Raw genomic sequence first — 26,716 nt, forward strand, 5'->3', positions numbered from 1 at the left:
CGAGAGAGAGAGAGACGGGGGGGGCACGAAAGCGGCGATATTTGAGGCTGGGGGAAGGGGGAGGGAGGGGAAAGCGCGCGCTCGTGAGGGGAACGAGGAGGAGGAAGGAGGAGAAGGGGGGGTCACCAGCGGCACGAGCATCTCCCCCCCCTCTCGCAACCTCGTTAACCGCCGCCGGCGGAGGAGCGACCTGAGCGGCGACTGAGGAGAAGCAAGGAGGAGGCTCCTTCTTTTCCACCGAGAGAGAGCGAGCTCTCAGTCGGGCCGGTTCCCCTCAGCCGGCGGGGGGGCTCCCTCGTCCCTTCCTTTCCTCTCCCCCCTCCTCTCCCCTCTCCTCCCCCCCTACCCACCCCGAGTACCGGAGCCCGGAGGAGCGACCCCCTCTCCTCCCCCCGCCCGAGCCGGCAAATGAACTCGGTCCGAGCCGCCAACAGGAGACCCAGGCGAGTGTCCAGGCCGCGCCCGGTGCAGCAGCCGCCGCCGCCGCCTCCGCCGCCGCCTCCTCCCGCTCAGCCGCCTCAGCAGCAGCAGCCACTGCAACTGCCGCCGCCGCCGCCGCCACCGCCGGAGAGGAACAACAACGCCGCCGCCGCTGCTGCCGCAGCCGCCGCCGTCGCCGCTGGGGAAAGGGGTAAGAGGCCGGGGGTGGGTACGGTGGGAGGGGGGCAGCGGGTGTGTGTGGGGAGGGGAACCGGGTGGGGGGGTCCCCCCTCATATAACTGCGAGGCGACGCTGTTTCCCCCACCCTTCCCTCTCCTTGCAAGGCGTACAGGCCGCGCTTTGTTTGGCTCGGGCCCTATTGGGGGTTTGTGGGTGGGCTGGGTGCCTTTAAAAAAAATAGGCTCGTTGTGGGTTCCTCTCAGGTAGGGAAGTGGGGGGGGGGGTCCGAGAGCATAGCGCCCCCTTTCGGTTCCCCTCTGAGGGAGGGGGGAGAGAAGAGAGGCCCAGGATCTCTCTCTCTCTCTCTTTTGGCCACAGGGTGGGGAGACCACTTCCCTTCCACCCCCCCCCAACCCCCGTGTCCGGGACACGGCGTGTATCCCAGTAACTTATGTTGACACCTTTCCTTTTATTCTCTCCGTCCCCTCCCAACTCTTCCTCTCGGCCCCCACCCCCTGCTTGCCTCCCTCCCTCTTTCTCCCTCTTTTTGTAATGGTGTCTCATGGAGACAAGAACTGCTCTTTCTCCCCCCCTCCTCCTCTTCCTCTCCCTCCCTCCCTCCCTCGCCCTGCCCCAGTGTTTTTGCTGCGCAGTTTGCATTCAGTGTGGCTTTGGTTACCCGGGGCCCGGAGGAAAAAAAAGAGAGAGCGAGATCGGGAGGGTTTGTGTGTGTGTGCGGAGGGGGTGTCGTTCGGTGGGGTAGCACAGCACCGAGGAGAGGAATCGCAGACCGTTTTCTGTCCGGGTAGATCATCGGCCATTTATTTATCTGCCTCCTGTCTCCTCCACCCGCCCCCCTCCGCCTCTTCTCTCCCCTCCACCACCGCCACCCAGTTCACCCACCGCCCTAAATAAAAACCCACAAATATTTGCTCCTGGTGTCAGGCTGCTGCGGCTGGCAGCCGAGGAGCCTTCTCCTTTTCTCGCGCGTGCGAAGGTTTCGCTTCCCTGCCTGTGCGTGCTGGTCCTGGGCCTAGTGTAAAAATGTTGTCAGATTGGAGGTAGTCAGGGAAGCACCATTGTCTGAAAGAACTGGGAATGTAGTCGTGGTAGGGAATCCTCCTCTTCTTATTCCTCCTCCCCTCCTCCCCTGTTTTCTTTCCTTCCTTTTTCCGTAATGGAGGCTTTAAACGTTCATCGTGCAAATAAATAAAAACAGGGTCTTGGGGGTTTCTATTACTGGGCGGCCCGCGGCGGGGAGGGTGATCGCTCGCTCAGCTGCATAACTGTTGCCATATTAATTGGCTGGGGCTCTCTCCCTGTGTTGGTGTGCTGTCGTCGCAGGGTTATTTTCTAAAGGAGAAGAACAGGGGTGGGATCGAAGGAGACATTTTGCATTTATTATCTGGTGGGTTGGATTTTTTTTTATTTTTTATGCGCCGGTGTCGCACCTATCGCATGATAAAAGGAGAATGACCTGTGGTACGGTGGTTAAGACGTTTAACAAAAACACCCATAGCCGTTGTTGTCTTTTGTTTGAGAGTGTGGGGATAATACGTTAGAGGGGGAAATGTTGTAGTCTTAAGAACTGCATTGAAACTCAAAGAGTTTTTGGGTTTTTTAAAAAAAAGATAAAACGGGCTTCCATTAACTCATTAAACAAAGGGACAGTAACCTGCTGAAACGCTTTTAATTCTTTCTTTCCTCCATGGCTTTCCTCCCCCCACCCAATTGGTCAACACAAGAATGTTGCCCAAACCACATAGCTGTATATTTTCAGAGGATGTGATGTCCTATGCCCAATTATGGCTTTTGTGTAAACCATTAAAAATCTTTCTCACATCACTTACATAATTACTGATCATGCCTTTTTTTTAAGGAGTTCACTTCCTCCTTTTGTATGTACTGTATTGTACATTTTTGCCCTCTTGTGTTACATGTGCATGGAGGTTTTTTAATTACGAGCTTATGTGTTGACAATTTCTACATAGTTGAGCAAGGTTTTGTGACAGGTGAGAAAAATGCAAAGGGAAGATTGCTGTTGAATACTTCTATTAATTACTGAACTGGAAGTTTTCATTTTAAAATATTTCTAGGCTGCTTTGGGGGCAATGTCCATCAGAAGTGGCTTATAAATGTAAAACATGAAAAGAAAACAACATAAATGTTCTCAGTGTTAACCACCAGAGCAGGCTTAATTATTCTGCCAGTACTAATTTCTTACCTCTGGATATCATTCATTTTAATACAAAATTTTAGGATTGAGATGTTTGTGCATAATATAAATATTCACTTGACAACTAAGAGGACATATAGTTAATCTCAGCAGGAGATGTTCTGCAGCCAAATAAATGATAAGCCCTTTCGTGTTTACATATTAAATATAAGAATTATTAGGGTGGCTGACAGATTTTTGGGCCTGAAAATTTCCTCCAGTTCTTTACTCATGTGAAACACCAAGGAAAGTATATTTATGAAGGTGTGCTTGAGTTTTTTTACTCAGACTTTTAAAGGTCAGTGGTAATATCTTTCCTCAATGAGATATTAATAAATTGACCATTTAAAAAATATATATTCATCTGTTCTTCCTTAATTTTGGATCTCTTCTGGGTGTTCTAAGATTCAAGTATCTTTTAAATTGGGATAATAAGCCTGATTATTCAGAAGTAAATGGCACTAAGAGAAGAGTATTAATTCTAAGTGTTTAAGATTGAAGACGCAAAGTCATTGGCCTTCCATGGTCACAAAGGCAGGTCAATCAAACAAACAAGACTTTAAGGTACCAAGGGTATATCTGCTCTTTGCAATATGTATCTATTTTGTATTTAGAAGAAACCTTATAAAACAATTGAGAAGATAAGTCACTTCATAAGTAAGATACTAGGAATTACTTTAGAAAGATAAACAGAAGTACAGTAGAGACCTATTAGATGAGGCAATGAGTATAATAGCACTCTAGGTTTAAAAATGTGAATTCTAGGGATAAGTCATATGATAACAAATTTAGACTTGTTTAAGATCTGTATACTTTTTGCATGCTTGATTTGAATGTTCAAATTGTAATGTGTATTTCTTCAACAAGAGCACTGCTTCCAAGCATCTCTGTGATGAGGTGTGCTTATACATGCACTGTTCATTGTAGAAATGCCAGTGGTTTGTGCACATAGTGAACAAATTTGTGTAAGCATGCAATCAGAGAAGACAAGAAAAGTCTACAAGTATTGGGGAAAATGCAGTTGTGTGAATCAATCCTCAGTACTGTACAAAACAGGAAGTGAATCGTGCAGTACTGAATTTATATCTATCTGTGCTATTCACTTCAGCTGAGTTATTTTCAAATTAGTTTTATGATATTTCTAAAAAGGTTCTGGCTTTCCAGTTGGAGTGCTACAATGTTTTACTACAAGATGAACTTCTTTTTTGAGGGAGGGCAAAATTTAGGAGCCAATTTGGAAGAGAAACTGCTTAGTGAAATAACCCAGGTGTTAGTCACCAGACCCAGTTATTTAGCCATCAGTATTGTCTGTATATTTGTATCCTGACTATGGTGCTTTCTAGTGCTATCCTAGAAATATGGCTCTTAGACTGAATGCTAGATGTTTTATCTCTTGGAAATATGTTAAAGTTAATATACAGTGGTACCTCGGGTTACATACTCTGCTAACCTAGAAATAGTACCTCAGATTAAGAACTTTGCTTCAGGATGAGAACAGAAATTGTGTAGAGGCGGTGCAGCGGCAGCAGGAGGCCCCATTAGCTAAAGTGGTTCTTCAGGTTAAGAACAGTTTCAGGTTAAGTACAGACCTCCAGAATGAATTAAGTGCTTAACCTGAGGTACCACTGTACATAGTTTTGTCTCCTGTAGTATATTGTAGAATTCCATTTTAGGGATTTATAGTAAAAGCATTATCATGAGAATAATTTAAATTGGCAAATGATACCTGCTGAACCCCAGTCTATGTATTCTACCTAATTCAGACCTAGTTGTGACTTAAGCAGTTTTTATATATAACTTGTTACAAAAGAATGTAATAACATTGCAAGCAATGCAGTGGGGATAGATGGATGCACATTCTGTTGTGGACTTTTGTGTTCATAGTTCCTGATCCAGCAAGCAATATACATTCAGGATCTTGCTTCCACACATAGATCCGTTCAGCTGAATTAGGGTGATATTGGGAATAGAATATGGATTGATTTTTAAATTAGGCCTTTTAACATTGATTTAAAAACAGTTGTGTGATCTGACTTCTCTGGTTAATTTCTTAAAATTGATTCTTATGTAATTATACCATCAAGCATGTTATTTACAATGAGTATAGACTTCAAGAATTGCTTGAAGCAAATGATCTAGTAAAAAACACAAACTCTTTGTATGAATTGTATGTCTCAATATAACAGTAACTTGCTAATTGTCTTTAGTTTTGTAAGGATATGTGGGATAGTCTGGCCTGATGCACCTTGTTCACTGTTGATTCTACTATATAGTTGAGTTCATGTGGACTAATTTGTAAATAGTACAGATATGTGGTGGACTTTACTGAAGGTCAGAAATATTCATCCTTACCTTTCATATGTGTTACATTTACTACACATCAGACATGAATCCAGAGTTAATTAATGAGAAGGCATGTGCTGAATACTGGCATCAACAATGTATTTGAAGTTGAAGTCTACTTAAGACTGTGTGCCAGATTGCTAGATACACCTCCACTATGCATGGTTAATGCTGCTTGTTTATGGCAGGGTAGTTTACTAATCATATTAGTTAGTGCTGTCACCTTTATAATAGAATCATAGAACTGTAGAGTTGCAAGGGACCGTGAGGGTCATCTTGTCCAACCCCCTGCAATGCAGGAATCTTTTGCCCAACGTGGGACTTGAACCCACAACCTTGAGATTGAGTTTCATGCTGTACCAACCGAGCTATCCCAGCAGCAACAATCTGTTTAGGTGAAGACATGCTTCCACATACTGTAGAAAAGGTGACCATCTTGTGCTATACATGTGGACTTGATCCAGTGGCTAGAACCAGATGTGTGTTCAGTGCCGCTATTATGATCCAGCTACAGGAGACCACACACAGCACTCGTTTGTATGTAAGTGTGCAAGAATCCAGATTCCCAGTAGCCACTGGCATGTAAAGCTTGTGTCTTCTGTTCCAGTCACTGCAGGGGAGGTAAAGGCAAATTCTGTTTGGTTTCCAAACTTTACCAGAAAACCTCACAATCTCCTGCAAACAGTGTTTCCAAGAACTAAGCACAGATATCTGCTTCTATATCTGTATTGCCCATGCTAAATTGGATAATCTCTCTTCATCCCACCAGATTTATTGACTACATGTTTCATTTTTAAAAAGGTGAAAAACACAATACTGGCACTTTTAAAATTATTATAGGCAGCAGGCCTTGTGCAGAACTAATCAACATGTGACTTAAAACTAAGGTGTATTTCATTCAACTGCCTAGTGAATATACAGTAGTGTGTGTGTATAGGCTACTAACATGCATATATGTGTTACTTGTAAGTTGTATGAATTATTCTTAAGGAATTATTTCTTGGGAAAGCAAGATGTTAGGTATGTCATTCTATTTCTCATAATACTGATTTTCATTTTTTTTGGGAAACATTTTTAAATTAAGAAAGCTGCATTAATGAAAGTTTGTATTCAAAGTATTGTAAATTCCTACACCCTTCCTACTGCAACTGCTCAATCCTGCCAAAGAGTTGAGCCTACGGAGACACTTCAGAATGTTGTATGAGAGAACTGGCAGATATAGGAGGTCCACATTTGCACATATGGAAATGTCTTCCACACATTCAAGAAACTCCATGGACTTAGTTCTAATTAAAGCATTTGTCATGGGTCTAGATCTCATATCTCTCCTGATAATTTTATATACCTGATCCTGAGTTGGAAATTTATGAGGCCACTTTGCTGCTCACTGCTTGTTTTTTTTTTGTGTGCCTATACAATGTGTGGCATGTGCTGGTTTGTAGATATTTTTGTCTCCTAGCACTGACCATTTTGTTTGATAGATTGACACTGTGCTGTGTGACATCATGGCATCTCATAAACTGGGATGACCTCTGTAAAGTAGCTGTGGTCATATCTGCTTAGTTTTAGCTACAGAAAAGCTGGAAAGTGGTGAAGTTTGCTGCCTGTGTCCTTGATGGTGAGACACCACTTGCTTATTTTCGAAACAAATATTGACATTTTCTGTTTGATTTTATGAGGTATGTCTTTAATATATAACCCGGTGATACTGCTTGTACTCACATATCATTCTCAAATATATGTAGACAAACTGCATTTTCCCCCCACCACATATTTAATTTTAAATATAGTTATGTTTTAAAGAGGGCTTCCAACATGCCAGGTGGAACAATGAATAAGTACAGTGGCATAGAGCAAAAATGTGAACCGAGAGGATAAACTTTAATTCAGAACATTTACAGGTTGGGGATGCGGTCCTGTTTCTGCTGAAATGTCCTTATCATCAGCAGAACCAGGATTTTGTATATTACTTTTGGAATATAAGGGTGTTGGATTCCATTAGGTAGATATTTTTAAATGTGTCTTTAATATTTTATAGTCTTTCAGCCTGTTTCCAATATTTGCTGAACTAGCAAATAGTGGTTGGACTAAGCTAACTTAGTTTAGGGTGTGGAATATTATATTGCGCTTATACAATGTTAAAATCATGGTATATTGGAGTTGCAGGAAGATACTAAGATGACAGGTTTTGGGATTTATTGATGTGGTCAGTTTTTCCTAGTACATGGTAATGTGCACTTGTAGCACTTGAACCAGCTTCTGTTAGTCTTGGGATGCAGTCTTCTACTCCAGTAGATTCCAGACACTTTGCCTCTTGGGAGTTCTCACTTGTTGACTATTATCATATTCTTGGGTGTACATTTAGTTCAGTTAGGTTACTGGTTAGGTCTGTGTACAAACTGCTCTTGAGTGTGTGCTCAGAAACACACTCATGCGTTTACACATTGTAGAGAAAGATAGCATCAGTATTAGGCAGTCTTTCAGGGAAGCTTTTATACCACTAGGGATCATCTTGTAGGTAGGATCTCTGAAAAGTTTCTAAGGAACTCCAAGGTTTCCTGGAACATAATTTGAAAACTACTGTTCTGTTTAGTTGAAATTCTGGCCAAGTTTGTACTTTTGTTAAAAGGAGAAAGAAGATGATAAAGTTAGAGCTGCAGTGTCTAGTTGATTGACCAGCTTGATTGATTGAAAGGTTTCCAATTTGTTTTTAAAGGTGCCCTCACATAGGAAGCAGGTCTTTTTGAAAAGTTTTATTTTTAAGAAATAAGTTTTTTGTCTATTTGTGTCTCAATGAACAAGATGAGGTGTGGGTTTTAAAAGAAAACAGGGTTCTTGACTCTCACTCATGAATAAATCCAGTACTTCAAATTTGTGGCCAGTTAAGATTAGCTCTTGTGCAATGCTTTGAAAGTAATTATGCAGGTTTCATTTGTGTAGTAGTTCTTTATTTATTTTTACCAGCAGCTTATCAGATGTTTTGAGAATTCAGTCTTGTATAGAAAGTACAATACATTTTTATATATGCTGTAAGCTGCCCAGAGTGGCTGGGGAAACCCAGCCAGATCTGCAGAGTATAATTATAATTATTATTATTAGTCTAGGATTAGAGATTTCCATATGGAAAACAACTGCATGTAGGCTTAATAGGAAAGAACCATTTTTAGAATTACTTCGGAGGTAGGCTTGATGTTTCACCATCATATACATTTTGTTAGTTCTGTATATGTTAGACTTTGGCTGCAATACTAAATGTGCTTTGAACACAGTGAAATTTCTATATTATGCAACATTTTAGGCTGTGTTTTATTGAGCGCTGATTGTACCACCTGTGTAAGGTTCTACCTACAAAGATCTTGCAGAGGCTGAAATAGAACATGGTTTGGCAATGTTAGCAGTTATGGTCAAGATTGGGATGTCAACTTGAATCACAATAATTTCTCATACTGCATTTCTCTGCCTGTACACACACACACACACACACACACACAAATGAGAATGAGAAAATTTGTGTGAGAGACAGACAGTTGCCCCCCTCAATACATCCCTTTGTATGCTTATGAAGAAAGTACCCCCATCCCCTGATGCAACTCTCTGCCTGAGTCTGCATCCTATGAACTGTTTCCATGGCAAGATGTCAGAGCAGGTCTACAAACATGGCAACCAAGCAGCAACAGAACTCACTGGGAACCACAGAGGGAACAAATGAACAAATAGAATACTAGCCCAGCATCAATATAAAGGTACTGTACTCAGGATGACAGATAGGTTGAGTAGGATTGTGCTGGAAAAGTAGATAATTTGCTGTAATAGGGAAGAATTGATGTGTTCTTTTTTCAGGCATAGGAGGTACCATATTTAAAAATGGATGCATTCTTTATCCACAGGAGAATATGGGTGTGTGTGTGTGGAATCAACAGGTTATAATATTGAGATACAGTAGGAATAAACATAAACTGGTCACATACAGCACTTCATTAATAGTACTATAAAAACATAGTATAAAATGAAATGGTAGATGCATTTTGTGTTATTAAAGTGTATTTTAATCATGCTGGTATAACTGGAATGATTTTAGCTCATTAAAGTACAACAGTGATATCCTATTGTAATGTTCTGCCTTCGTAACATACTTCCACTAGTGCAAATGCCCTGCTTGCAACAAACAATCTGCTTCAAATGGTTGGAGGAATCTAGAGCAGATTGGTGATATGGAGTTGTTGTTTTTGGGGGGTTGGGATGGAAAGTCCTTCCCATCCTCTGATGTGATGTTCATTGTCTTCCAATGATCCTTTCCTACAGTAATTAACAATGAAGATCTTGGATCTTTATGATATTCAGAACTAGGTTATCATAAAGGAATGGTGAAAATCACCTCATCAAGCAGCAGATTTTGGTGCTGCAAAGGTCAGTAGATCCAACCTTGGGGCATAATTTAATAGGAAATTATCTTAAGCCCCATTCAAATTGTAGTTGCTCAAGGTAATTTCTTGGTGGCTTGCGTCTCCCGTTACTGAGCAGGATGTGGCTGGTGTCATTTGGATTCCCTACTTTAAACACTAAAATATCTTGGACCAGTCATTAATGTAGAGTGATTTACTTCCAGTTGAGAAGGTAGGCAGACCTACCTTGCTGGTGGAGGACTGATTTTTTCCCCCCACAGTTACAACAAGCCTCAGGTGTGTCTTCCACACTAGGCATGGAAACGTTAGTTTGAATTGGAAGTTATATGCATAGATTACTTTATACATAAGCCCTACTTAATAATGAATGAAGCAGTCTGATTTCTGATCTGTGTCACATAAGTGTTCACCCATAAGTCTGTTACATCTTGTGTGTGCAGGAAAAAATCTACTTCAATAGGCATTTCTGCACTTATTTTCTCTGAAGATATGCCTTGCATTGAAAACTAAGTCAGAACATTTGGGAAGTGTGAAAGCCAATGGACAACAAAGTTCTGGACTACATAGTATTCTTCAGAGGTACAGATTAGCTCAATTCATGCTAGAATCAAATTCAAAGATCAAATTCCTTAAGAATCTCTAGCCTATTTGACCTTTCTGTCCATTGTGGAGAAAACTTGGAGGACCATATGAGTATTGTGGTACTTTGGTTTAAGAACAGCTTAGTTTATGAATAACTTGGATTAAGAACGCTGCAAACCTGAAGTAAGTGTTTTGGTTTGTGAACTTTGCCTTGGAATAAAATGTGTTTCGCTTCCTGTTGAGTGTGTTCCATTTGTAAATTGAGTCCGCCGCTGCTATGGGAAAGCACGCCTTGGTTTCAGAATGCTTTGGTTTAAGAATGGACTTCCGGAATGGATTAAGTTCGTAAACCAAAGTACCACTGTAATGCCTATTCACTTAGGGAGTTACATGCATAGACTCCAGTTTAAGAAGTTTATAGGTGCAGTGGGGGAGTGTGCATGAGCCATGGGTGCAATATCACATGTACAGACTTGAATGCTGGAATGATAATGTGAAGCAGCGCATAAATTAAAGAAGCCAGTAACCTTCAGCGCTGTGTATTGTGTCAGAGCAGTGCTGTATGTTTCTTTTCGTAGATTTGGTTGATTTGACATTATCTATTTAAGCTGTTCTAGATGTTACTTAAAGCTGCTAAAAATTATAGAGATAGAAGAAAGTAGTAATTATATAAATGTAATAATGCAGTTGATATATTTTCAAATTTAAAAATGCATGCTTTTGGTATTGAAAATACTTACTCTTCTGCTGCCTGTGACGATTTGTTATAACTCATGATTATAGTGAGTGGAATCATGACTTAGTTGGTCTGAGTAAAGCAGCCAAATTGTATTTAACAAATCAATACTGGGTTACAGGAATGTAACCATGAAACTACTGGTGCTATGCCAAGAGAGGCTTGGGAGGAGTTAGTAAATGTATGGCTTGAGATTTCTTGTATTACTGTTAATTGTTCTTAGCTATGTTGATTCAACATGTATTGCTTCCAAGGCAGCATAACATGAGGAACCATGAACATGCTGTTATCCAAGCCAGAATGTGGCCTTGGAAACTTTAGTTACTGCAACAGTGACAAGCAATGTAATCTAACAATGACAATTCTTGAGATCAATATCCCCTTCACTTAGTCTCCTTTTGCCACTGATTTATTGTAACCAATAGAATTGTAGCATACAGATGAATATTAAGAGAGTGGTGATGACTGGTTGAATTAAATCTGTCATAATTAGTAGCTCAGATGGGGCAAGACTGACTGTAGCCAATATAATCATAGCAATTAGATACTCTAGTCATTAATAGTAGTTGAGTTGCTTGTTCCTTTTGAGTATAGACTGTTGCACAAGTTTCAGCTAATTTCAACTGTTTAGAAATTTACCAGACTGCATCAATATGGAAACTTGTTTAAAGTGCTTTGATTTTTATCAAGAAATTTAAAACTTAACAGGCTTGTCTTCTAACTGAGCATTTTCAACTCAAAGAATAGGGTTGGCAAAGTATTCTCCCACTCTGTTTACAAGTGGGAAGTGCTTATACCAGAGGAGCATGAGTTTCTAGGTTTCCTTTTCTACCTGTAACCTCTCACGTTGCCCTAAATGGTGTTCTTGTATGGAGAGGTTACCCTTCAAGAGCTACTTTCCAGGAGCACAGACTTTTTTGTCAACAGAGACTGGAAAAACTCAATGCATATTTTGAATCTGTCATGCAGTCATATTAATTTAAGAAGATCCCTGCTGGATCAGGCCAGTGGCCCATCTAATCCAGCATTCTGTTCTCACAGTAGACAACCAGGTGCCTGTGGGAAGCACATAAAGAGCCTTTTAACTCCAAAGTTTGGAGAAAGGATGGGGATTGTTTTGGAGTTGCACAGTGAAGGTCCTCAAAGAGCCTTGTCTGTGCAGGGCAAAACTGGTAACCTCTTTCCACCTGCTGGCCTTTCCTATGTAAGACCTGGAAAGGTGGGCAGGGAAACATGTTATATGAGCCATCCAAAGGTGCTTTCCATCCCTTTGACCTTCCCAACCTGACCTTCCCTCAGGAAAGATGGGGAAGGAGCACTGGATTCTGCTTCCTAAAAGTGCTCCATTTCCCATTGGGGGGCAGCATCTAGGAGTGCATGTTCTCATAGTCTTTCATTCTGTTGTAGACTTATGCCTTTGAGCAATGTTTTATAGAACAGCTTTGAACAGTTTTGTTGCCCAAATTTTGTATTGGATATAAATGTGTTAAACGTGAACAGATTTATGCTAAGGTAGATTTATTTTAGAGTTGGATAAGTTTCATTATTTTCAGTATTGAAATGTAAATTACTGAATAAGTTGGACATCATGGTTTTTAAAAGTCCATTTGAAATTCTGGTTTTCCTGTTTCCATCAGGAATAGGACTAGGCTTCCTCAGTCTTGGGCACTGATGGTATTGGGTTGCAGTGTCCCAGTCAGTCCTAGCCAATGGTTCTTGTAATGCAACAGCATCTGGGATCCTCTGTTGGGGAAGGCTGCAACAGATTGTCAGAAAGCCCCCTCAGACTCTGATTTTTATGAAAGCACATTTTTTATGGCAATGTATCGCAGCACTGAGCTGTCTTTATTATGGGGGGAGGGGGTCTAATTGGATTGTTTTTGTGTATTGATTATATTCTGAACTTGGAAGTCTGTTCTTCATATGCTTTTTAGAAACTTGTAGTTTTTCTGTGGCAGGCAAAAAATGATTGCATCGCAAATGACTTTAGTATCACTCCTGTGATGGTAGGGTTCTGTCTCAGAAGGACTGATTATGGGCGATATTGCTGGAAACTGTCTTTTCACTGCCTGCTGAGGCAAATGTGTGTTTCCCTAAAGCTCAGATTGTAAAAGAAATAATGATTTTTGCATAGTTCTTTTCCTGGAGAACTGATTCGTCTAGATCTCTAATAATGGGTATTTGGTTCCATTACGTCCATGGAAATGTACTCTCCAGTTCATGGAAAAACACAAACTTCTATGCAGTTAAATTTCAGCATTTGTGAATGGGCGTTGATGGAAGACTTACAAAGGTATGAGCAACAAAAAACAGAGAAGGTTGTCAATATACTTCCTTAAATAATTCTAGTGTGCTCCTTAATTATGAAGGAAGATTCTAGAGATTATGCTTAGTTAAAATGTTTTGCAGAATAACAATGCTTGACTTTTCAGAGTTAGGGCTGCTGTGTTCAGTGGGGTATACTGGGAACTTGCATCCCTCCAGATGTTTTGAACTACTTCTCCCATAATCTTCTACCATTGGCAGTGCTGGCTGGGACTGATGGGGGTTGGAGTCCAACACATCTAGAGGGCACCATGTTGGCGATGCCTGGGGAATACACAACAGAAAGCGTGTTTCAGACTAAAGCCTCAGTGTATTTAACCAAAGAGAGAGATGCCTTCTGCATAGCATATATTTTTGGTCTCAAATGTTTATGTAGTTAATATATTTGTATCTCTGAACATGCAGTTGGAATTGTGGCAGTGCCTGGCTGCAGGGATTGATAGGTTGTACAGGATTAACAAAATTAACATGGTATGCACAGCAGGTTAAAAACAATGCTTAAAATAACATTATTTAAATCAGAACCCATGAAACCAGCTCAGTTGAGTGTGTTGTGGCCTCTACAGTTCCCTGGGCTGCTTCAAATTTACAAAGAAAATTAAACAATCTCTTCTTACTTCAAATCTCTTATAAACCTGTTAGGAACCTTTATTTGATTTATTTTGAAAGTGTCCCTTTTCTGAAATAAAAATATAGCTTATGTGCACCATCTTACATATAGGAACTCTGGAAGTGATGTTTTGTAACCATGGGCATTACTTGTTGGGCTCAACATTTTTAGACTTGAAGTTGTGGTTTGCTAACTTGAACAAATGCTGCAAAATGGATGAGTGAGTCCATGGCTGATGACAGTAGTATATTATCCATTTTGGTGTTTGGGCATTCATCAGAAACATGAGAAGGAATGGTACTACTCAGAGTTAGCAGGGCGCCAGGCACATTTTTCGCCAAAAGATTCTCCATTCGCCAGCGCCTCAAAAAGTCTGGGTGCCATTTTTTGTGCCTGGTTGACACTCAAGGATTCCTGGAATGTATGTTCTTTGATGCCTCAAAGTATATGTTAAGGATAGACAATATGTTAAAGAGTTAAACAATAAAGTGTTTTGAAAACTGAAGTATAGTACCAACATTTTTATCGTAAACGCTTAATTAAACATATATCAATTTCTGCTAAAAATCTGATATTAACAATGTGTCACATGAGTGAATTGCATATTAATTAATGATTATCAAAATAATAAATAAAAAGCATTGCCGACCCCTCACCTCCCTTGGTGACTAGACATTATGTTTTGTTGCCCACAACCCAGGTCCCAGAAGCCATTTGGCTCCTGGCTTTTCTATCCCAGTTTCTAACACTACTTAGTACTACTTAGGATTTGCTGTTTGGTGTCACTTTTATGTGTTTTTTGTGTTGCTGAGAAATGGCCACTTAACTGCATGATTCAAATTTCCATATTAGACTCCAGTCTTATACTTGCTTATATGGGAGTAAGCTTCATAGAACTCAGTGTATGTGCAGAAAGCATTGCATTACAAATCTGTGAAGCAGGGAAGTATATGGCAGTAGTGGGCCAACCTTTCTAATCAATGCATTTAACTCCACCTTTACAGTTACATCTTAAGGTGGCATAGCAAAAGAGTGAGTAGCAGTGTGACTGGTCCTTACTCAGAGTGAAGAACTTCCTTTCAATCTTGAACTGCAATTTAGTATTTGCTGATTATTATTATTTTGGATTTTTGTTCTGTTTTGTGTGGAACTTCATCTTTATAATTGGGCTGGGTGATGTATCAATACATTGTCCAAAACTGGTTTGATGTCAGCATCAGGGTAACGGTTTCATAATATTCGACGTGGCAATATACATTGGTACCTCGGGTTACATACGCTTCAGGTTACATACGCTTCAGGTTTCTGACTCCGCTAACCCAGAAATAGTACCTCGGGTTAAGAACTTTGCTTCAGGATGAGAACAGAAATTGTGTTCTGGCGGCACGGCAGCAGCAGGAGGCCCCATTAGCTAAAGTGGTGCTTCTGGTTAAGAACAGTTTCAGGTTAAGAACGGACCTCCAGAACGAATTAAGTACTTAACCCGAGGTACCACTGTATCACGAATCACAATGTGTGTGTGCACTATGTAAAAAAATTGCCTGGTGCCTAAGATGAAAGTAGGAGTTTCTAGGTTGAATTGGGATAATAACTGATGGAGACATCTGAAGGCAGCCCTGTTCAGGAAAGCTTTTAATGTTTGAGGTTTTATTCTGTTTTTAGTCCTCTGTTGGGAGCTGCCCAGAGTGGCTAGGGAAACCCAGCCAGACGGGCAGGTAAAAATAAAATAATAATAATAATAATTAATAATGGTGGTGGTATATATTCACTGTCTAAATTAGAATCTCTAGATCAGAAGTTTTCAACCTTTTTGAGTCCACAGCTCCCTTGACCAACTACGTTCTTTCTGTGGCTCCCTTGTGAGGAAACACACTCCAAGCCTCAGAAGCCCGGTTATGTCACCCATTGCCTGCAGAGCCAGCAGCCTCTCACCCCTTTTCAAATGCCCTCCCTTGTGGAGTGTTCCTTCAGCGTCTTCTCCCCTCCTGTCTTCTTGGGAGCCCTCAGGGCATCGCAGCCGCCACCTCAATCTCTGAGCCACCCCCCTGCCCCAACGAGAAGTGTCTGCTCACACTGCCCCCCAGGCGCCTGGGAAGAGGATGCCCCCATTCTTATTGGCCCAGCAGAGACTGGTCAAAGGTGAACATGAACCCGCGGCACCCCTATCATTCCACGCACCCTAGGGTGCCACGGCACACTGGTTAATAATCACTGCTCTAGATAATTCTTCAACATACAGTTTCTAATGTATATGAAGTTCCATGTATTCATATTTAGTTAAATGTTTATTGCATAAACATTTAATGCACAGCATTTAGCAGAAAATGAATATATCTGTTAGACTGTCCTGTGGGAAAGACCACATAATATCGCCTTTTGTAGCCTTCAGTGAAAAGATTGGTCAGAGCTGATTATTCTTGATTTTTATAAGAGCTAAACTTGAAGAAACCATAACTAGTACTTAAGGGATTTTTATTTTATTTTGGGGCAAAGGGCTAGTTTGGTAGTCTAGTTGGTGTTTGGGATAGACAACAATATTCAGGCCATTTGCTTCCTTAAATCCAAGCAAAGCAATGCAATACAGTATTGACAGTTCAGGCAATACATTTGCATGAGAGAGGCTACAAAGCTACACAGTTCCTTCAATTTTGAAATGTTCAGCCATGTGAAATTCTTTTTGTGGAGTTCAGTGTACTGGTCTTGTGTGCTCAGTCCTTTTGCCCTATTTATCACAGTAATTGCTACCTCTCTATGTTCCATTGTGACCTCAAAAGATAAATCAGGAGCATCCTGTTGAGTCAACAGTGTTGACAATACCATACCCTAAGTACTTATAATTCTGTAGAGAGGTGTCTTTTTGATGGTCACCCAAAGGCTGAACCTAAGCATTTTTCAGAATTGCTCTAAGAATATTTTTATTTGAATTATTTTCAGTAGATGAGGTTAAAGCAATAGGAGAGGAGAGCTAGTAAACAATATTAGAACCTTTGGAGTTCCAGCCAATATTTGTTAATAATAGAAACCATACTCATAACAGTAATACTGAAGTTTCCTGAACAGAAAACTTCACTGATCATAATTTGGAATGTTTCAAGTTTACAGTTATCTTACTGCAAATTATCCAATAGCTTAACCTTTGACTGAACATTTTCCCCCCACTTTTGCCTCAGCAGACTTATTCAGCAAAGTGAACCACATTGCACTTGATCCACATTGTATATAATGTAGAAGCCAACTCCTAGGGCTGAGATCTCTTCCCCCCATAAAATATTTGAGGGGGCTTCCCCAAAAAGTTGATGAGCATTGCCAATCAAATGGGGTGTGTGTGCCATGTCTTGTGATCGAATATGCAGTTTGGGGCTTAACCTTGGCCCCCCAATATTTTATTCAAGTTGACATCATGGTGTAGAACATGCTTCTTACTCCATAAATTTGTGGGATAACCAGCCTCATATAACTAACATGTGTAAGTCTAATTAATGCATGAATGGGTTAAAACTACCCAGTAGTTCCTTAAGCTGTTTTTAAATCTGCCTTCTTAAAGTCCAGAGAGCATGTCCGACTACACTCCGCTTTCCCTTTCCTGTGTATAGTGAAACTGAAGAGGACATGATCTTTTCTTCCCAATGTTTCTGTACTTTCACTTTCTTGATCAGTTCCTCCCTGTCAGTGAGAACCAGGTCCAAGAGAGATTGACCCCCTTTTTGCTTCTTCCACCTTCTTGGCAGAGTTTGAGTGTGAGGCTGTGAGTTAGAACTGTGAGGAAGCACAATCTGAAATAAGAACTGGTAAATGTCCCTAAAGGTGACTTGTAAAATTGTACTGGGAAAGGTAGTTGCACCAGTTAACATTCCTTCATGTGCTGCTTTGAGGTTTACTTCTCTACTTTTTCTTCTTAATACAAGGATTGAGATGCCTCTTCTGTTGGATAAGATGAAAAACAGATAAGTTTGACAGATATGATTAAACAGTTTATCATTTAATTCAGACATCATGCTGCCTGAATGCAAAATCCTTTGTAAAACCTTTAAACCATTGGTTCCCAGTTAGGGGTCCAGGGACCCCTGGGGATCCATGGAACACACCCAGGGTGTCTGTGGCACCATCCCCTGCCAGAGACTCACTTATCTTGTTAATTGCACAGTGAAAGCCACAAAGATGATCCTCTGCTTGCGACCAAGGCCTGCTTGCTGGCAGGGGCAAAATTTGTGAAAGAGTTGCTGGATTGCAAGTGAACTGGGATTGGGCAAAAACCTCTGACACAGTTTCTTAGGGCTCCTACGATTAGAGAGGGCACAGAGACATAGACAGAGTGCAAACAGCTTGCTCCATGGGGCAGGTTCACAAAAATGGTAAGGGATCCCTTTCCCTTGCCCTCTACTTTTTAACTGAAAAGAACTTCTAATTGCTTTCAAGGACTATCAAGTTAAGAGGACTCTCCCACTGCTTGTGGTAGGGTTTTCAGTGAATCTTGCCTTTGAGTTTGGGATTCGTGTCTCATCTTGGAAGTCCAACGGGGAAATAGCTAAGCAAATAACCACTGTGATTAGCACAACAGACCACCCTCTGATGATTTAGTTTAGTGCTAGAGCTGGGCAATACTTCGTTTTCAACATTGTGATATCTCAGCAGCGAAATACCTGAGTGAGTCCTGATGCCTCTCGGGCTCAAGTGGGGCTTCGCTGAACTGCTCAGCTGGAGGAGAGTTAAAGAGGCCTTCCTTAGAAGGCACCATGCTTTCCAGCTGAGGGAGCCCCAATGCTTCTCTGGTTTGCACATGAGCAGGAGAAGCATCGGGGCTCCCTATAACTGGGGTGGGCAGGTGGGAGCACTTTAGCAGAGCCTCCACTCCACCACCGGCTCACACAAGCCAGCAGCGGACTGGGGGCTCCGTTAACTGCTTGGTTGAGGGGAACAGCAACTGCACACCCCTCAGCGGAGCAGTTTCATGGAGCCTCCACCCTGCCACCAGCTTGGCAGGGGTTCCATAAAACTGGTTGGCTGAGGTAAGGGCAGCCATGCGCTCCTCAGCCAAGGAGTTTAAAGAAGCAGAGGGAGGAACAAGCTGTATCAGCGCCTCGTCAATACAGCTTGTTTCTCCCTCTGCTGGTATGAGGGCAGAGTGGGATGGCGGCTTCACTCAGCGCTATATCGCTGGCAAAACTGCTGCTGCTCCTGAGTCCCTCTGCCAGGGTGAATTTGATTTACCGTATTTTTCGCCCTATAGGACGCACTTTTCCCCTCAAAAAATGAAGGGGAAATGTGTGTGTGTCCTATGGGGCGAATGCAGGCTTTCGCTGAAGCCTGGAGAGCGAGAGGGGTCGATGCGCACAGACCCCTCTCGCTCTCCAGACTTCGTGGACCTCTCCGCAAGCGGGGGGAGCACTCCCGCTGCTTGCGGAGAGGTGCCTGCATGCGGAAGCCTGGGCGCGCTGAGCTCAGCGCGTCCAAGCTTCGCGCACCTCTCCGCAAGCGGGGGGAGCGCTCCCGCCTCTTGCGGAGAGGTGCCTGCATGCGGAAGCCTGGGCGCGCTGAGCTCAGCACGTCCAGGCTTCGCGGACCTCTCTGCAAGCGGCGGGAGCCAGCCCTGGGCTCCCACGGCTTGCAGAGAGCTGCCTGTTTGGGGGCTGGGGTCAGGGGAAGCTCCGGCGGGCCTCCCCCGCCCCAGCCCCGCGCCTGGGGGGAAAATATTTTTTTCCCCTTTATTTCCCCCCCAAAAAACTAGGTGCGCCTTATGGGACGGTGCGTCCTATAGGGCGAAAAATACGGTAAATCAAATTGATTTAAATCACGATTTAATTAACGGTTTAAATCACTAGTCAGTAAGACTTGATTTAAATCATTTTTTAACAGAAAGACGCATTCTTGCTGGTATAATCTTAATATTGACAACCAGAGGAAGGTTTCATTTTTTGAATAATAAATTTTCAGAGTAGTTTTTACAGTTATATAAAAAATTAATGATTTGGTTATACTATTAGACCGATAATTATGAAATTATTGTGAGGTTTAATAAGTTAAATGTGCATATTTGGACAACGTTTCTGCTGTATTTTAATCATTTCCTTAATAACAATTTAAACAATTTATTTAACTAAAACAATAACATAGCATATGTATCCATCTTTGTGTTTTTTTAATACAACCTTTATTTGTTTTATATACTTCATACTTCAAATACATATATTTTTATATTACATTGTATATTTATAGTTTGCTCCTGCAAGCTGACTTCCCTCTATGTATCCATGTCCGTTAACTGATGTGGTGAAACAATTAAAAAAAACTTAGGCTTGAGTTCTAGAACATATGGAAAACTTAAAACCTTATTTCCTGATGAATAGCCTTTGGACTATAACGTAACTCAAACAGAAAACAATCTTTAGAAAGATTTTTTTCCCCAAAAGCATTTTACTGTATTTTAAAAATCCAATTTAATTTTTTTTTTAAATCCTATTTTATTTATTTATTTATTTATTTATTTAAAAAACCCATTGATTTTTATCCACCTTTTCCTCTCCTACCAGCACCAGCTGTAGAGAGACAAGGGTGGTGATGGTTTCACTCGAGGAATTTATCAATACATCGCCCAGGCCTATTTAGTGCAAAAGGCAGCCTGTGTTGTCCCCCCCCCCCCGCTTGTTTTCTGCGGAAAGCTATGTGGATACATTTTGGGGTGGGTGGAAACAGATGTAAGGCAGAATCCTAATAAATTCAGAAGTTGGTTGTTCCTATTGGGCAATCTGCAAAAATAAAAACCTCACTCCATATAAGTACTGTATTTAACTAATCTCTTTAAGCCAAATATTAAACCTGGGCACAGGAGGACTAAATAATAATAAATTACTACTACTACTACTACTACTACTACTACTATCAACATTACAAAATCCCAGCTGTTTTCAGTCCTCACCAATACAAGCCCTGACCAAGCCTTCACCTATGTCTTGAAGGTGCAAGATCCCTCAGCAGAACCATATGCTGCAAAGCTTTGCTAAGATGTACCATAACAGATTACAAGTAAGGAATAACATGTTTGAATACTCTCTCATATAAAAAGCCTTCTGCATATAGAACACTTGGAAGTTAGGGGCACAATTTCTTTTTTTTAAATTCAGTTGTAGTGGAGCAATGGAGACAAGTTTTTCCTACTCTCTGGAGATAGGCACTTTGTGATAATATCACAAATTTTATGGTTTGTTTTTTAGTACAGTATACCTAAAATCCTTTGCTTATTAGGGGCCACCCCAAATTTTCTTCAAAGAATTGCTTTGCACAGGTAACTACCATAGAGTTATCAACATTTTCAAAAGCAGGGGGTCTGTGACTTGGCTTTTGAAAAATAGGGGGTCCTCAGTAATTAGCTAATTGCGAACCACTGCTGTAAACCAAGTTGCCCAGCTTCCAGTTCTTGAGGTCAGACCTGGCCACAGTTTGGTTTGAAAGCTTTAGTGAACAACACAGTGGCAATCTTCATAAGTGAGTCAGACACCTGGAATCATATTACTGCAATTGTATGGGATTTGCAGTGGCTTCAGGGTCAATGTGCTACTGTAGACTTACAAAACGCTGCACAATTCAGGAGCTTTTCTCCCAGTATTGTCCTGTCAGGTTGTTAAGGGTGTTAAGATCTGAAGGAGAGGTCATTCTGTGTCCTACATCAAGGGCTAGCGCATTATGTGATGGCTTGAGAACTGGCTTTCTCAGTGGTGGGCCCCGAATGTGGAGTATCTTCCTCTCAGAGGTTTGGCTGGCATCTACAGTGTTAACCTTTGAGGGTAAAACATGGGTAGCTCAGGTGGTTAAAGCATGGTGCTGATAACACCAAGATTGCAGGTGTGATTCCCATTTTGGACAGCTGCATATTCCTGCATTGCAGGGGGCATGGACTAGATGATCCTCATGACCCCTTCCAACTTAGATTCTGTGAATTTTATTTTCCTGGTATCCCATTGAGATTGTATGATGTACGATAAACAGTATTTGTTGTTCTGAAGCATTTAAATTAATTAACTGATCTGCTCCTTATGCTTATTATGATGAGGTTTGATCTAGTATTAGATTTACATTATGCATTTGTTACCTGATCTGGGGTCAAGAATGACAGAGGCTGGAATAAGAAATTGTTATATGCAACATATACAAATATATATGTGTGTGTATAGTATACATGCATGCACACAACACACATGCATATAGAAGCATCCTAAGCGATTTTCCATCCAGGCTGGACCAGACCTAGGTGGAATCTACACACACACAAATATATATATATTGAATTTGCCATAGCTCACCATTGCCATCTAGTGTCACATTTGTATTGCACTTTACAACACACTTAAAATGTTTTATTTGCAGCTGTTTAGCAGAGTCCTTAGTTTGCCTTAAATTTATGTGCTTTCAGAACATTCCTTACATTCCACTAAAAAGTGCCTAGGATGGCTTATAAAAACATAAAAATTATTGAAGTGCAATTGTTTTTAAAATTAATTTGCAACTAAAAACTTTGTAGATAATCCAGTGTCTTCTTACTGCATCCTTCTCTTACCTGTGCTGTTTTAGTCATGGATTTCCCTGTTACTATGCCTCCCCCCCCACCTCCATGGTTGGGTGTTTGCGTTGAATGAATCATGTCACCTGACTCCTGTGAAAAAGGTTTGATCTAGTATTAATCCAGGGAGCGTGGTCTGGCGTTGTCCATGGAGGATATTGGAATGTGCTAACAGATCTCTTCAAAGCATGTTTTTGTTCATGCTTCTACTTCTTTACAGGAGGCTCCTGCAGTCTCTCTTAGAATTAAAAGTTAGGGCCAAACAAGGTGTGCATTTGTGTGGTGTCAAAACATGTGTTTGATGGTTCAGCTATAAAATAGGTGTGCAAAGATTGATTTATAATCCTAAAAGGAGTGTCCACCCCCTCTTATTGCTGAACTAGTGAGAGTGTTGTTTTTAATAAAGACTTTTGTGTCTGGTTTGGCCCTTAAAGACAAGTTGGTCCACTTAGCATGTACAGTAATGCCAAAGTACCATGGTTTAGTGCTAAATACATGAACTGGAATAATCCTGAGTGAAGCGTTGCACTCATGTGGTCGCCACTGGTTCATTCTCTTTTCCGCATGGCTAGGAAAATTATTTTACTAGGATGAAGATTCGCTTTTACAGAATCATGGCTTATGAATGCAGAGACCTTGGTTTTTAAGAGTCTCTGGACAGTTTCAAAACAAGCTGCTTAAAACTAGGTTTGTTAACCTAACCAGAGTTTGTTTTAACAAATTTACTAAAGGTTTTTAAATACGTGATCTCAGGTTCATTCATTACAAGCCATTCTGTAAAAATGAAACTTAAGTTTTGAGGAAGTCCCCCTAGATGAGGGGAGCGTCAACTTCATTGGTCTCATTCCAGCTCATGCGTGTACTTTTACACATGATATTTTAATCACAGTTTGTGGTTTGTGGTTTAAATCTTACTCTGATGTTGATTCAGTATGACCTATGTGCTGCTGTGCCATAAAGCCTTTAATTCACCTACCTACAGCTTTTGGACTTGCCCATGTACTTTATAGGAATTAGCATACAGGCCAAATTGTATGTGGAATGTAGATGGAGACTCGGCTTTCAGCTATTCTGCTTGAGGACTGGAGAAGGAACACTTGCTGTCTGAGCATAGTTAGGCATTTTTACTGGTGCGGTGCTGGGGAGAGGAGCCTGGTTGGCTAATTAGAGAAATAAGAGCAGAGTGTTAAATATGTTCCCATGTAAAAGTATAATTTTAAATAAAGAGCATGGTGGTATTAGTGGAAATTTAATCAGATACATGTCAAGACTAATACCTGAAATGAGATGAGAGAACCTTGTAGATACACCAAAATAAAATGTATTCAACCCAACCTTCATGTGCAGTACAGGGGTACCTCAGGTTACAGATGCTTCAGGTTACAGACTCCGCTAACCCAGAAATAGTACCTTGGGTTAAGAACTTTGCTTCAGGATGAGAACAGAAATTGCATGGTGGCGGCAGTGGGAGGCCCCATTAGCTAAAGTGGTGCTTCAGGTTAAGAACAGCTTCAGGTTAAGAACGGAACTCCAGCACGAATTAAGTTCTTAACCTGAGGTACTACTGTATCAATGTCACTTTGAATCACTGTGTACTACAGCACATAGAAAATAAAGTGTTACTTAGTTTTCCTAGTGCCCCTAACAAAGAGTGTATTTGAAACACATTGGGTTGAATCAATTATATTTTTGCCTCATTTCTGTATTATTGCCTTCCCTCTTTTGGCTGTCTGGCTACAGTTTTATGATTATAAAGCATTGGTATTTTTATATTAAACGTCTAAACTGAACAATAAAAAGTTAAAGCACAGCTGTGAAATTCTGAATATTGGAACGTGTCACTTCTGTTTTATAATACCTAAGGTTTGAATTTATGAACACTAACTTTCCAAATTTACTAAATTGTAGCATCATTCACATATTATATGCTTTAGAGGCCTAAAGGAATGGAATCTTCCCTCCCACTCAAGCATCTTTTGTCATTCATGTGCACAGGCAATGTTTTTTTCTTTGGGGGGGGGACGACGACGCAGAGATATGCATACCCCTAAACATTTTGTGAATCTAAGTTTGGCCTCATTGAGGGGCAGTATTTCAATATGAGTAGGAAAATGAGAGTACCCCTAAACATTTTTTTAGGAAGAAAAAGCACTGTGCGCAGATATAGGTAGGAAACACTAGAAACATTTCTTTTTGTCTTGGTATTACCTCTGAGGGTGCGCTGTAGACCTTTGCCGATGCCTAGGTATCCAAACTGACTAAGAATGACATAGCACCTCTAAGTAATTACTATGCATTAAACTGATAATCCTAATATTTACTTGCTAGCTGACTAATGAAACTATCCTTGTTCCCACATTGCTTCTTTATAGCCTACAATGGATCCATCTAGGCTGGTTGTTGTTTGTGCAGTCTGCTACAGCAAACTGTACAGTTGGTATAGTCCAGATTATCTTCTCAATGGAAAAACTTTTTAGTGTAGAAATTGTCTCAGTTGATCTGGAAAGAGAATCATCTGAGGTTAAGTAATATTATTATACAGTACTGTTAAAGCCAACAATGTATTTGCCTAATCGTGTCTATATTGGAGACTATCTGGGAGTTCCATGTAAAGCTTTCTACACTTCTCAAAGGAACCATAACAAAACCCATTGTAAGATAAAGTAACAAGTTAAAGGGGGGGGGGGACTTAGCATTATTTCTGAAATATGAGAAGGGTAGCAAAAGCGTGCCTGATCAAGGATTATACTAGCTTCCTTAATGCCACCCAAGCTAATTGCAAATCCAGTTTAGAAGTGAATGTGCTTGACACTGGTGCAGAAATAACTTGAATTATCATTCTGGTTAATTGACTGATCAAATATTGGTGGGGTACATATGAACCCTGGTCACACATTCAGGTCAGTGTTGCTTCATAATAGCAAACCAATTTGATTAACTTTGTTTACATAATGCTGATGCTTTAAAATGTGTGACATTTTTTGACAATGAAAATGTTGACAGTTTGTCAATACAGTGGAACCTCGGGTTAAGAACTTAATTTGTTCTGGAGGTCCGTTCTTAACCTGAAACTGTTCTTGAGGTACCACTTTAGCAGATGGGACCTCCCGCTGCTGCAGCGCCGCTGCTGCACAATTTCTGTTCTCATCCTGAAACAAAGTTCTTAACCCGAGGTACTATTTCTGGGTTAGCAGAGTCTGTAACCTGAAGCATCTGTAACCCGAGGTACCGAGTCAGTGTGGTGTAGTGGTTTAGAGCGGTAGTCTCGTAATCTGGGGAACCGGGTTCGTGTCTCTGCTCCTCCACATGCAGCTGCTGGGTGACCTTGGGCCAGTCACACTTCTTTGAAGTCTCTCAGCCCCACTCACCTCACAGAGTGTTTGTTGTGGGGGAGGAAGGGAAAGGAGAATGTTAGCCGCTTTGAGACTCCTTAAGGGGCATGCAAGGCGGGATATCAAATCCAAACTCTTCTCTTCTTCTTCTACCACTGTATGCTAGACATAACTATTAACCATGGTTTAGGGCGGAGGCCAGGAAGTGCATAGTTCAATGGCCTGCTTCCTTAACTCTGGTTTTTAGGGACTGACCCTTGATTTTGGTTACATATTAATGCTGAAAAATCATATTTAAAGTTCTTATATAGGGGTTTTACACATAGCTGCCAACTTTTCCCTTTTCTTGCGAGGAATCCTATTCGGAATAAGGGAATTTCCCTTTAAAAAAGGGAAGCGTTGACAGCTGTGGTTTTACATTAGTTTGCTTAGTTAGGATTGCACTGTTATGCTGCTTTTCAAAAATATAAGATGGGATTTTGAATCTTAATTTCATATTGGAATGTCTGCTCCGAATCATTTAATGTATATTTGTGCTTCTAAGAGATTTGTTCATACACTCAGAATCAAGGCTGGCCTTCAGGGTGGTAGAGTAGGCAGCTGTCTCACATGTTGAAATGAAGGGGACACTGAGCTAAGCTTGGTGTTGTGTGTACCATCTAAAGCGAGCCAGGGCAAAGCAAACAAAAATGCAGTAGCATGCTGTCAGGGTTTCAGGGAGAGAAGAGCAGATGGGGGAGGAGACAGAGAGCGAGGGGGAAGAATCCCAGAGAGATGAGGAGGAGGATGACGATGACCAAAGGTCGTCCATGAGTCTGTCCAGTGAGTCAGAGGACTCCCAGAAGGGAGCCCCCCTGGTCAGACCAAAGGGAGGCCAAGGGGGAAGCAGGGAGGAGCAGGGGAGCGAAGGGAAAAGCCCCAGTAGGAGTTGGACACAGGAGCCGGCTTCTCAGCCGGAACGGAGTGAAGGGGGTGGCGTTACCAGGGTGTCAGAGGGAGCAGAGCGAGAAGGAGACAGG

The 26,716-nt window shown here is 41.3% G+C and overlaps 1 protein-coding gene across 2 annotated transcripts in view; it reads left to right on the top strand.

The window, feature by feature from the left end:
• The first annotated feature begins 393 nt into the window (after positions 1-393).
• FBXO11 (F-box protein 11) overlaps positions 394-26,716 on the top strand; it is a 70,595-nt gene continuing 44,272 nt past the window's right edge. For both annotated transcript variants that reach the window (XM_081903854.1, XM_081903855.1), the window contains exon 1: positions 394-631. In XM_081903854.1, the coding sequence (XP_081759980.1) occupies positions 409-631 (223 nt within the window). In that variant the 5' untranslated portion in view covers positions 394-408. The remainder of the gene's footprint in view (positions 632-26,716) is intronic.

The sequence above is a fragment of the Podarcis melisellensis genome (genome assembly GCF_964234715.1).
Source record: "Podarcis melisellensis genome assembly, chromosome: 3".
Taxonomy (NCBI): Eukaryota; Metazoa; Chordata; class Lepidosauria; order Squamata; family Lacertidae; genus Podarcis; species Podarcis melisellensis.